The sequence below is a fragment of the Phocoena phocoena genome, chromosome 11, assembly GCF_963924675.1.
Source record: "Phocoena phocoena chromosome 11, mPhoPho1.1, whole genome shotgun sequence".
NCBI classification, from domain to species: Eukaryota; Metazoa; Chordata; class Mammalia; order Artiodactyla; family Phocoenidae; genus Phocoena; species Phocoena phocoena.
In genome coordinates, this window is record NC_089229.1 from 10,081,880 (window position 1) to 10,095,391 (window position 13,512).

Sequence of the window (13,512 nt, forward strand, 5' to 3'; positions counted from 1 at the left end):
GGTTTCAGTAGTTGTGGCACCTGGGCTCAGTAGTTGTGGCTCGTGGACTCTAGAGCACAGGCTCAGTAGTTGTGGTGCACGGGCTTAGTTGCTCCACGGCATGTGGGATCTTCCCAGACCAGGGCTCAAACCCGTGTCCCCTGCGTTGGCTGGCGGATTCTTAACCACTGCGCCACCAGGGAAGCCCACTCCCACTTTCTCTAAAAAATATAATAGGGCTTGGTCTTCCCTGGTGGCGCAGTGGTTGAGAGTCCGCCTGCCGACGCAGGGGACACGGGTTCGTGCCCCGGTCCAGGAAGATCCCACATGCCGCGGAGCGGCTGGGCCCGTGAGCCATGGCCGCTGGGCCTGCGCGTCCGGAGCCTGTGCTCCACAACGGAAGAGGCCACAACAGTGAGAGGCCTGTGCACCGCAAAAAATAAAAAAAAAAATTAAAAAAATATAATAATTTTCTATACCATTTGGAAAATAGGGGAAAGAAAAAAAAATTGCCCATAAACCTAATACTCTCATCTACCCTTAGTATTTTGGCATGTTTTCTATCAGGTTTTTTTTTTTTTTTTTTGCAGTGGCTTTGCAGGCCGAGCTCGCAGCCCAGAACAGCACAGGGAGCATCATGGACTTATTGCCACCGAGCCTGTAACGACGCCACGTGCTTTCCCTGAGTTGTTACCGCCTTCTCAGTAGCGGCCTTTAGTGAGCACACGGTGTCTTGGGGGTAACGTGTCGTAACTTACAATTCCCCTAATGCTGGGTGTTGAAGCTGCTTCCATTTCTGTGTCAAAACAGAAATTGTTATAAAGCATATTGCCGTGCATGCCATGTGTTCTGTTTTGGGGGAATTCTTTTCCGGATACCAAGTCCCATGCCTTCTCTTGGGATCCCAGCCCCTCTGCCCTGGCTGTGGGGAAAGGCGCAGGTACCCAGCTCCTCTGTCCTTTCAGCTCCCAAGTGTGGAAGAAAGAAGGACCTTGACATAGGTCTAAGCACCCTCATGAACGTTCTCATTTAATCCTCACCGCACATGAGAGGCGAGCGTTGTCCTCGTTTTAAAGGAGGAGAAACTGACTCTCACAGTCTGCTCACACCACATCAAAAAAGGAAAGACATTACAAAGCTTCACAGCGTTTTCAAAGCTCTTCAATCATGGTCTCTAAGCCTCAGTTTCCTTATCTGTAAAAGGGGGTGATGGAACTAAAGAGGGCTAATGTTTGTTGAAAGTTACTATCTGCCAGGTACTGTTATTAGGCACTGTTGTGATCCCCATGTTACAGTTGAGGAAACTGACTCAGAGAGGTTAAGTAACTTGCCCAAGGTCACACAGCTGGTCAGTGGTGAGGCTGGGATTTGAATGCAGTTTTTTTGTTTTTTTTGCGGTATGTGGGCCTCTCACTGTTGTGGCTTCTCCTGTTGCGGAGCACAGGCTCCGGACACGCAGGCTCAGCGGCCATGTCTCACGGGCTCAGCCGCTCCGCAGCATGTGGGATCTTCCTGGACCGGGGCACGAACCCTTGTCGCCTGCATCGGCAGGCGGACTCTCAACCACTGCGCCACCAGGGAAGCCCTTGAATGCAGTTTTGCTCCCAAGCTGCATGGTGTGCTTTGGCCATCTGCCTCATACAATTTGTGAGAATTAAATGAGACAATTACGTGCCGTGCTTAGCTCAGGGCCTACTACCTGGTAAGTGCTTAGTAAGCGTCTCCTGATGGGATGATTATTGTTGACCCTTGCTGCCTTTTTAGATGATCCTTTGTAGGCCTCTTGCTTTTCCTTTCATCCCTAACGTCGCTCCTCCCTCCACCCATAGGCCAGGGTATGACTAGTATCCATTCGCATGTCCACGCTCTCCCGCGGTGCCCACACTCGCACGCTCTGGCCTGCAGCTGACCTGCTCTTTTGGCAGGTGACATCCTGGCACGGAGGCAGGGGTGGCCTCCAGCCAGTTGTCATGCAGCTTTGGTGGCCCTGCCTGAGGAAGGTAGTGTGCTTTCTGGGAACCCAGGAAATAAGGCATCTGATTCTGTTACCCAAACTGGGGACAGTTTCCATAGCAGAAACTGTGACCCTGTGGGTAGGAAACAAAATTTCCACCCAAACCTATGGCAGTGTTTCTAAGTCTTTACGTTCGTGTTCATTTCCGAGGAGCTTGCTCTTGTGTTCTCACAGAGCTCTTTGGGAAGCCCGTGGTAGCAGGCACCAAAGGTTTTAGACAAATGCCCCCGATGGAGTGTGAGATGACCCTGGTCCCTTTGTGGCATCCAGTAGAGAGGGGACACTGGTTTTGTTTGTGTAATTCAAATGACCAGTGCTAAGCTCTTTGAGTTCCCAAAAGTCAACTCCATACTTTACAGAGTGAGGACACCCCGTTTGTACAGGGCAGGGTCGCCCATCACGTGCGTTCATGTCCGCCATCTTTGATCACAGCAGCCCCGCACTGCGGATGAGGAAACTGCGTCAGCGGGCAGGACACTGCTGGTCACCTGTGCACAGCGGCAGCCCTGGAACTTCTCATCAACCCTTCTTCCCTCCCACTCAGTGCTGCTTCTCTCTCTTTCCCCTCCTTTCCAGGTCCCTCCAGGCCCAGAATCCGGGGAGCAGCGCTGGTGGGGAGCCACCTGGGTGCCCGTGCAGGAAACCGCCGTGCGAGGTGAGGTGGGCATGGGAGACCGAGCCCGGCTGACCAGAGACCCTGTTTTCTTCCAGACTGAGGGGGAAGGTGGCGGGGCCTCCCCGCCGGCCCCACGGAGGATGCAGTTCTTTGGCCGCCTGGTCAGCACCCTCAGCAGCGTCACCAACTTGTTCTCCAACCCATTCCGGGTGAAGGCGGTGGCCGTGGCGGACTACAGCTCGAGTGGCCGGGTCCGGGAAGAAAAGCAGCTGTGTCTGTTCCAGAACGCTCCCAGTCGCACGTGGGACTGCATCCTGGTCAACCCCAGGAACCCCCAGAGTGGATTCCGGTGGGTGATGGTCCGTTGCCCCACACACACTTCTCTCCTTTGACTCCTCCCAGGTCTCAGCCTGGAGGTCCCTTGGCCGAGAGCAGCTTCTTCAGGTTGACATCTGAGGGGTCTGTTGGGGGTGGGGCTGCTTTTAAAACAGAGGGAGGGGCTTCCTGGACTCGACACCTTCCGGACCATCAGGGTCCCGGCAGCAGGGGCTGGGGCTGGAGGACTGTTGCCTCCCTCGAGGCTTGACCCATACAGATGGAGGGAGGGAGGAAGGATGGGGAAGCCGAGAAGGTCAAATCGGGGAAGGCCCAGGGATCACCTGTAGCCCTGGGTCCTTAAGGCACGACTGTCCTTGTAGGGGCTGGTTGGCCGAGGTTTGTTCAGGGGAGCCTGGAAGGGGTGGACAGCTGCTCTTCTCAGGGCATGCTGGTCCCCCCTCCGTGGGCTAGAGGAACGTGTAGGAACCCAGGACAGGGCTGAGGAAGCTGAGCAGCTGCAGGGCCGGTTGGGAAAAGGGGAGAGGAGTGACCAAGGACCCCACATGCAGGGTCCAGGGAGCTTGGCAGAACGGGGCTGAGTTGGGCTACGGCTGATGGTCTTGCTTCATTCGTTCACCCATCTGGCTGTCCTGTCGTCCAGGGAGTGAGCTGGGAGGCGCAGATGGAGGATGGAGGGTGGGAGGCTGGAGCAGAGGTTCTGAAGAGCTGCAGAAATGGTGGTGCCAAGGCCTGGGAGTCGCTGGGAGTGAGGGCTGTTGGGGGGATGGGGGCACTGTGCCAGAGCCCTGGGCTTTTCACTGTGGGTAGTCGTCGTGGGGGGTTCCCCACTGCTCCGAACACCCTGCGCTTTGTGGAGAGAAGGCTTGGTGTACTGGACTTCCTCTTCAGGGGGCCGAGGTTCTGTCTTTTAAGTCTCCTCCTTTACTTGCCTGGAGGGCTTTGTCCCCAAAGTACTTAAGTGTGTTGGACGGAGGTGTGAGGGTCCTGCTTCCAGCCTCCAGGTAGAGGTGCTCCTGTTCTGTAACTGCAGAGCTTCAGGCTGGGGGAGGGGATCAGGGTCTTCTGAATCCTCAGGTTTTATTCCCTAAGGCCTGGGAGTCTCACAACACCCCTGTGGGTGGAGAGTTGGACGCTGGCTGATACAGACGGCCGCAATGATAGTATCGCGTTATATTAGTGCATGTGAGGCGCTGGTCTAACTGTTAGCTCCCTCTGTCCTCACCACAGTCCCCAGAGGTAGGGCTATTATTGACCTCTTCTTACAGAGGAGGAAACAAAGCTCAAAGAAGTTAAGTAACTTGCCTGAGGTCACAAAGCCACTCATAGCAGAGCTGGGGTACAGACATCCTGGTTCCAGAGCCCACCGCTTCCTTTTCCTTCAGGTGGGCCGCTTTGCAGTGTGATGAGCTGGGCCCATCCTGGGCCCCCAGCCTGACATATGGTCCAGGCGCCTGGCTCTTCTGGGGTGAGCCCCGTGGTGGTCACTTGTAGCACCGCCGTGTACATTGTGATAACATCCATACTTCTCTTCCTGGTACGAGTTAATCATTTACTGCTGACATTGATTTGTGACATATGCTGTTTGATGAACCCCGCCAGCCCCTCGCTGGTATCTCAGCAGAAGCAGGGCTGCACTTCCCAGGAATCCTGGGAGGAATCATCAAAGCGTGTGTGACACGTGATCTTTACTTCTCGAAAGGCGACTGACTGTTGAGGCCCTCTGTGCTGGGACTTTACCTGGACACACACCCTAAGGTTTGCCCGTTCACTGTTTATCCAGCCCACAGCCCATCTCCACCAGTGGCAGGTCTCTGCCCTCCAGGGGCTCAGGCAGTAGCCAGAAAAGGTGGATCAGGACCCGGCATTCAGTGGGGTCAATGTGGGGTACATGGGCTTGTGTCAGACTCATGTTGCCCGGACAGACCTTCACTCTTTACATGTTTTCTTTGCCTTTGTTTTTCCATCTGCTAAGAATGCTCTTCCCGCACTCCTTGGCCTGCGACTCACGTGTCCCTGCTCTGTGAGCCTGTGCTCACCCCTCTGTTCTCCCTCAGCAGTGTCTGTACCTTTGTCCGCCCCTCTTGCCACGGATTGCCACATGTCTGTTTGCACATCTGTCTCCCCCACCAGGCCACAGAGCTCTGGAAGGACAGGGCCTGGGTCTGAGTCAGTATTCCGTTGTATGGAATGTACCACATCTTTTTCATCCGTTCATCTGTTGATGGACGCTTAGGTTGCTTCCATATCTTAGCAATTGTAAATAATGTTGCCATGAACATTGGGGTGCATGTATCTTTTTATTTACTCACTTATTTATTTATTTGGCTGTGTTGGGTCTTTGTTGCTGCGCACGGGCTTTCTCTAGTTGCAGCAAGCGGGGGCTACTCTTCCTTGCGGTGCACAGGCTTCCCGTTGCAGTGGCTTCTCTTGTTGTGGAGCACGGGCTCTAGGTGCATGGGCTCAGTAGTTGTGGCTCACGGGCTCAGTAGTTGTGACACATGGGCTCAGTAGTTGTGGCTCACGGGCTCTAGAGCGCAGGCTCAGTAGTTGTGGTGCACAGGCTTAGTTGCATGCGGCATGTGGGATCTTCCCGGACCAGGGCTCGAACCCGTGTCCCCTGCATTAGGAGGTGGATTCTTAACCACTGTGCCACCAGGGAAGTCGGATATTTTTCTATATTATCTTCTAGGAGCTATTTTGTTTTGCTTTTACAACTAGGTTGATAATCTACCTGGAATATATATGTTTTTTTAATGTATGGTGTGAAATAGGACTCAAGTTTCTTTTTATTGTTTTTCGGCTGGAGATTCAGTTTTCCCAGGACCTTTTATCACAAACTGTTCTTTTCCACTGCTCTAGAATGCCATTGGACATAAATCTAGGCGTCCCTCCCTGTAGGAATGAATTCGTTTCTAGTTACTGTTCTATTTTTCTTTTCTTGCACCAATACAATGCTGTCTTGTAACTCCATAATAAATCTTGATATCTGGTAGGACAAGTTCTCACTTCCTTCTTCTTCAAGATTATCTTGGCTATTCTCAACTCTTTGCATTTTTATGGGACAAAGAAGTTCCACCCACAAAACAAACAAGCAAAGAAAGAAAGAAACAAAACTTCTGCTCTTGAGATTTAAGATTGGTGTTGCACTGACTCTATAGATCAGTTCAGTAAGAATTGACAACTTGGTGGCGCAGTGGTTGAGAGTCCGCCTGCCGATGCTGGGGACGTGGGTTCGTGCCCCGGTCCGGGAGGATCCCACATGCCGCGGAGCAGCTGGGCCCGTGAGCCATGGCCGCTGAGCCTGCGCGTCCAGAGCCTGTGCTCCGCAACGGGAGAGGCCACAACAGTGAGAGGCCCGCGTACTGCAAAAAAAAAAAGAATTGACAACTTAATACTGTCTAGTCTTCCAGACTATAAAACCTGAAATATCCTCCCACTTATTTAGGTTTTCTTTAATTTCTCTCAATAATTCTTTGTAGTTTTCTGCACATTCGTCTTGGACATATTTTGTTAGATTTATTCCTAGTGTTTGGCATGTTTTGATGTTCTAATAAATGATATTTATTAAAGTTTAATTTTCTACCTGTTTGTTGTTGTGTATATCCAGGCAGTTGATCTTTTGTACATTCATCTTGTGTTCAGCAACCTTGCTAAACTCATTTATTAGTTCTAATAATTTATCTGTAGGACTTTTTGGGTTTTCTGAGAACATAATCATACCATCATGAACATAATGACAGTTTTTGCTTCTTCCTTTCCAATCCTTATACTTATTATTTATTTTTCTTGCCGTACTGCACTGGTAAGAATGATGAGTAAGGAGGTGAAGCAAGCATCCTCATCTCATTCCTGTCTCAAAAGGGAAAGCTTCAACATCATACCATTAAGCGTGATGTTTGTTCTAAGTTTTTTGCAGATACCGTCTGTTGCATTAAGGATATTCCTTTTTATTCTCGGTTTTCTAAGAGCTTCCTTTTTTAAAAATTCATGGATGGGTGTTGTATATTATCAAATGCTCATACTGAAACAATTGAGATTTGCATTTATTAGCTCATTAGTTTCTCCTTTATTTTGTCAGTGTGGTGAATTGTACATTGATTGGGTGATCGGTTGGTTTTGAAACGTTAATGCAGCCATATATTCTGGGAATAAATCTCTCCTTGTCATGATGTAGCATCCCTTTTGTATATTGCTAGATCAAATCGAATATTTGTTTAGGATTTTCAGCACTATGTTTATGAGAGATATTATCCTGTAATTTTCTTTTTAAAAAACATTCTTATCAGGTTTTGGTGTCAGCTTTAACTGGCTGCATAAAAAAAGTTGAGAAGTAATCCTTCTCCTATTTTCTGAAAATTGTTTAAGATTGATATTACTACTTTCTTAAATGTCTGGAAGAATTCATGGGTGAAGCCATCTGAGCCTGAAGTCTCCTTTGTGTGAAGCTTTTCAATATGTATTCAATTCTTTAATAGATACCAGACTACCAGATTTTCTCCTTCTTCTTGTGTCAGTTTTGGTATGTTGTGTTTTCAGGAAATGTCAAATTCATTGACATAAAGTTGTTCATAATGTCCTCTTTTATTCTTTTTAACATCTGAAGAATCTGAAAAGATGGTACTTCGGGTTTTCTGTATTTCTCATTGAGTTTTGTTAGGGGTTTATTGATTTTTTAAAGTCTTTTCAAAGAACCAACTTTTGACTGTGTTTAAGCCAAATGCTGCTGTATGTATACTAATGCCATTTCCCCTGATCATTAGCTGTTTTATTAATGTTTAAGTAGTTAAAAATTGCAAAATGCATCCTTGACTTATTACAGTCTACCTTTTTAAAAAATATTTTTATTTTATTTATTTATTTGGCTGCTTTGGGTCTTGGTTGCAGCATGTGGGATCTTCGTTGCCATGTGTGGGATCTTTTTTTTCTTTTAGTTGCGGCACGAGGGATCTTTAGCTGTGGCATGTGAGCTCTTCGTTGCAGCATGTGGGATCTAGTTCCCTGACCAGGGATGGAACCCAGCCCCGCTGCACTGGGAACACAGAGTCTTAGCCCTGGACCACCAAGGAAGTCCCACAGTCCACCTTAAATTGGTACTTGGACACTTCCCTGACAATGCAGAGACCTTTGAATATTTCAGTTCCATTTATGCATCTCATCAACTTTTTGTGATGTATTTTCATTTTAATTAAATATATATGTAAATATTTCTATCTATATACCCCCAAACATTTTTATTGTTCTTAGAAACAGTCAATTCAGGGAATTCCCTGGCCGTCCACTGGATAGGACTCCATGCTTTCACTGCTGAGGGCCCAGGTTCAATCCCTGGTCAGGGAACTAAGATCCCACAAGCTGTGTGGCGCGGCCAAAAAAAAAAAAAAAAACCCAAAACACAGTCAATTGAGACTTGCCCACGTAATACCTTTTCCGGTGTTCTTTATTCTTTCCTGCCTTATGTTGCTTCCATCTGAGATCGTTTTCTTTCTGCTTGAGTCTCTTAGTGCAAGTCTGCTGACAGTGAATTCTCTGTTTTTCTATCTCTAAAAATGACTATATTTTACCTTTATTCTTTCTTTTTAAACTGAATGAGAACGTGGGGCTTACCTCAGTTCCCTGAGTAAAAATGTGGGGCATACCTCAGTGTGCTTCCCTTTTCTCTAAACTCCTGGCCCGCTACGCCTTGCCTGCGTTTGGTTCTCTCCAGAACCTTCAGGTATTTGTTTGAATTTAATCCTGCCTTTATATTTGTTTTCACCAGGAAGGCTAGTCTGGTACGAACTCCTCTGTCATAGCCAGAAGTGGAAGTTCATCTCACAAATTTGATATATAATGTTTGCACTGTCATCGAGTCAAGAAAGTTCCTAAATTTTACCATGACTTCCTGTTTGAACCGTAGATAATTTGTATGTATCTTGGTGAATTTGTAAACATATGGGAAATTTTTCGTTATCTTTTTGTTATCGATTTCTAGCTTAATTGCATCGTGGTTGGAGAACATAGTCTAAATATTCTCAGGTCTTTGATATTTGTTTCGATTTGCTTTATGGCCCAGCATGGGTCCGATATTTATAATTTTGTGTGTGTGTTTCAGAAGCATGTGTATTCTGTACTTGATGGGAATAATGCTTTATATATGTCTGTTAGGTCAAGTTTATTAATTGTTCTATATCCAATAGGGATTTTTTTTTTTTTTTGGTCTGCTTTTTGTGTAAGAAACTAGTAGAATATGTTAAAATCTATCAGTATGACTGTGGATTTGTCTAGTTCTCTTAATTCTGTCAAGTTTGACTTTGTTTTGGAGCTTTATTATTAGATACATAATTATCATATTTTCCTAGTGAATTGAAACTGTTATCATTACAAATTGTCCGTCTTTGTGTCCAGCAATGCTTTTTACCTTAAGCTTTACTTTTTCTAATATTAATATAGCTTCACCAGGTTTCTCTTGGTTAGTATTTATATATTTCCTTATAATTTTAATCTTGTAAAGAATATGTAGTTGTCTTTTCTTTTCCCTGTTATCCAGTCTGTTATTTCTTTTTTTTTTTTTTTGCGGTTCGCTGGCGTCTCACTGTTGTGGCCTCCCCCGTTGCGGAGCACAGGCTCCGGACGCGCAGGCTCAGCGGCCATGGCTCACAGGCCCAGCCGCTCCGCGGCATGTGGGATCTTCCCGGACTGGGACACAAACCCGTGTCCCCTGCATCGGCAGGCGGACTCTCAACCACTGCGCCACCAGGGAAGCCCCCAGTCTGTTATTTCTTATATTTATTTGGAACATTTAGTCTATTTATACTTCATGTAATTCTGATATATTTGGGTTTAAATCTACTGTCTTACTGTTTGCTTTTTTTTTGTTATTCTTCCACCTGTTTTCTTTTCTTTATTCCTTTCTTTCTTGTCTTCTTTTTATTTTTTGGTTTTTGTTTTGTTTTGTTTTAGCTTTATTGAGATGCAATTTACAAAAAATAAAATTTACCAATTTTAAGTGTATCATTCAGTGGATTTTGATAAAGGTACACACTCATGTAACCATCACCACAATACAGATGCACAACTTTTTTGTTATACCCCAAATTTCCTCCGTGCTCCTTTGTAGTAATGCCTCTGCACCCACCACAGCCCCTTAGCAAACACTGACCTACTTTTTTTTTTTAATAAATTTATTTATTTTATTTATTTTATTTTGGGCTGTGTTGTGTCTTCATTGCTGTGCACAGGCCTTCTCTAGTTGTGGTGAGCGGGAGCTACTCTTAGTTGTGGTGCGTGGGTTTCTCACTGCGGTGGCTTCTCTTCTTGTGGAGCACAGGCTCTAGGCACGTGGGCCTCAGTAATTGTGGCTCACGGGCTCCAGAGCACAGGCTCGGTAGTCATGGCGCATGGGCTTAGTTGCTCCATGGCATGTGGAATCTTCCCGCACCAGGGCTTGAACCCGTGTCTCCTGCATTGGCAGGCGGATTCCCAACCACTTTGCCACCGAGGAAGCCCCAACACTGATCTACTTTCTATCCCTATAGTTTTATCTTTTAATCATACAGCATGTAGTCTTATGAATCAGTTTTTTCCCTTGGCATAATGCTTTTGCAATTTATGATTAAATGTTTTCTTATTATTCTATTTTTCCATCTCTATTAGCTTGGAAATTTATACTCTATTATTATCTTTTAATGATAGCTTTTGGGAGGTAGTTCTCCTTGGGTCTCTTGTGTTTCTGTACATCTTACAAGCAGAGGCTCTGACTAGTTTTGTTTCGTACTGTCTTTACAAGCATGTTTGTATTGTGAACAGCCTTGGAAGATACAGGTAGAGTCTTTCTCTCGAGCAAAGGGTAGGTTTGCTTACTCTTCTATATAATAAAGATAATATTTTCCTCCAGAGCAAAGATTAGACAGATTTTCTCACTGATGATTATAACAGATTCAAGTTCCCTACACTCAGGGTTTCTGTCTTCTAATGCAACATGAGCAGGTGTCACCTGACCCTCTTCATGTCACCCTCTGGGAAATGGATCCCAGGGAATAGGCGCAAATGCTGATACTCTGGCACAAATGCTACTGCTGCGAGTAATAAATTGTCCTTTGTCCTTCATCCAGGAACCTGTGTCTTCTGCCAGCATCCATGAAACTGTGTCAGGCTAACATGTTAGTTTGCAAGTAGGGTAAAATCTGAAACCCTTCACAGTTCTTCTATTTATTTATTTAACATCTCTATTGGAGTATAATTGCTTTACAATGGTGTGTTAGTTTCTGCTTTATAACAAAGTGAATCAGGTATACATATACATATGTTCCCGTATCTCTTCCCTCTTGCGTCTCCCTCCCTCCCACCCTCCCTATCCCACCCCTCTAGGTGGTCACAAAGCACTGAGCTGATCTCCCTGTGCTATGCGGCTGCTTCCCACTAGCTATCTATTTTATGTTTGGTAGTGTATATATGCCCATGCCACTCTCTCACTTTGTCACAGCTTACCCTTCCCCCTCCCCATATCCTCAAGTCCATTCTCTAGTAGTTCTGTGTCTTTATTCCTGTCTTGCCCCTAGGTTCTTCATGACCTTTTTTTTTTCCCTTAGATTCCATATATATGTGTTAGCATACGGTATTTGTTTTTCTCTTTCTGACTTACTTCACTCTGTATGACAGACTCTAGGTCCATCCACCTCACTACAAATAACTCAATTTCATTTCTTTTTATGGCTGAGTAATATACCATTGTATATATGTGCCACATCTTCTTTATCCATTCATCTGTTGATGGACACTTAGGTTGCTTCCATGTCCTGGCTATTGTAAATAGACCTGCAATGAACATTTTGGTACATGACTCTTTTTGAATTATGGTTTTCTCAGGGTATATGCCCAGTAGTGGGATTGCTGGGTCGTATGGTACCCTTCACAGTTCTTGATAGAACCCTAGAGATTGTAACACACATCCTTGGCCTTACTGAAGTATAATTGGTACTTTGGCCTCTTCCAGAACAATACAAGGGTCTTAGAACCCTTTAACTGCATTTATCCCACTCCAGACTTCTATGCCATGTATTGTTTTTTATTAATATTTTTATTTTAAACCCAACAAGGCATTATACTGTCAATATTTATTTAGATTCACTCACATATTTACCATTTTCATGGTGCTTAATTTTTTTCCTGCATCTTTGACCATCCATCTAGGATCAACTTTCTTCTACCGGAAGAAAATCCTTTTGTATTTCCTTTTATTTGGGTCTGCTAATGTCACAGTCAGTCAGTCTGTCTCTCTGGTGCATTTGTTTGTTTGACTAGTGAAATATTTTAATTTCACCGTCATACTTGAAGTTTTTTTTTTTTTTTCTGGGTGTAGAATTCTCCATGGCATTTATTTTCTTTTAGCTCTTTAAGGATGTCATCTCATTATCTCTGGCTTCCATTGTTGAGTTTCATTGTTGAGTCTGATGGTTGCCCTCTGAAAACATTTTTTCTCTTCGCTTTTTTTTTTGTGTGTGGTACGCGGACCTCTCACTGCAGTGGCCTCTCCCGCTGCGGAGCACAGGCTCCGGACGCGCAGGCTCAGCGGCCATGGCTCATGGGCCCAGCTGCTCCGCAGCATGTGGGATCTTCCCGGACCGGAGCACGAACCCGTGTCCCCTGCATCGGCAGGCGGACTCCCAACCACTGCGCCACCAGGGAAGCCCTCTCTTTGCTATTTTTAATGTTTTCTCTTTGCGTTTTGTTTTCAGCAGTTGCTACATGGCACATGTGTCAGTTATTGCTACGTTACAATATGTTGACCAACATGTGTCATTTTCAGTTATTGCTATGCAACAAACTCTCCCAAAGTTTAGTGGGTTAAAACAGTATCAATTATTTAGCCCACAAATCTGCCATTTGAGCAGAGCTTAGTGGGAAAGGCTCAGTTTGATTCTACATAGTATTAGCTGGGGTGGCTTGACTGCATGATCCACTCTTAAGATGACTCATAACTGGCAAATTGGTACTGGCTGTTGGCTGGGAGTTTATCCAGGGTTAAGGGTCCAAGAGTCATCTCCATGATGCTTCAGCTTCCCTGTGGTATGATGGCCGGGTCCCAAGAAAAAAGAGGTAGAGGCTTCCAGTCTCTTAAATCCTTGCTCTAGAAACTAGGACGGCATCACTTCTGCCATATTCTTGGTAAAGCAGTTACAAAGCCAGGTTAAAGGGTAAAGACACATAAATTCCCACTACTCAGTGGCTCAGTGGGAGGAATGTAACTGTGGATTTGGTGGGGGGGGGGTAGAGGAGGATTTATAGAATATTTTAAATTAATGGAATAATGTTTTCCATCAATTTTGGAAAGTTCATAGTCATTAACTCTTCAAATATGGCTTCTGTACAATTCTTTTTCTATTCTGATTTTGTATCTCCACTTATATGTATGTTAGATCTTTACATTATATATTCTATGGCTTTTATCTAGTTTCCTGTATTTTCCAAGCTTTTGTCTCTCCATGCTTTATTCTGTTTACTTTTTTCTTACCTATCTTCCTTTTCACAATTTTCTATTCAGCGTTGTCCAATCTGCTATTATACCTAACCACTGAGCTCTTAATTT

At 45.5% G+C, this 13,512-nt stretch overlaps 1 protein-coding gene across 2 annotated transcripts in view; it reads left to right on the plus strand.

Annotated features, from left to right (window-relative positions):
* Nucleotides 1-2,749: 2,749 nt before the first annotated feature.
* Nucleotides 2,750-13,512, plus strand: part of PLA2G6 (phospholipase A2 group VI) — a 40,965-nt gene continuing 30,202 nt past the window's right edge. For both annotated transcript variants that reach the window (XM_065886799.1, XM_065886801.1), the window contains exon 1: nucleotides 2,750-2,958. In XM_065886799.1, the coding sequence (XP_065742871.1) occupies nucleotides 2,750-2,958 (209 nt within the window). The remainder of the gene's footprint in view (nucleotides 2,959-13,512) is intronic.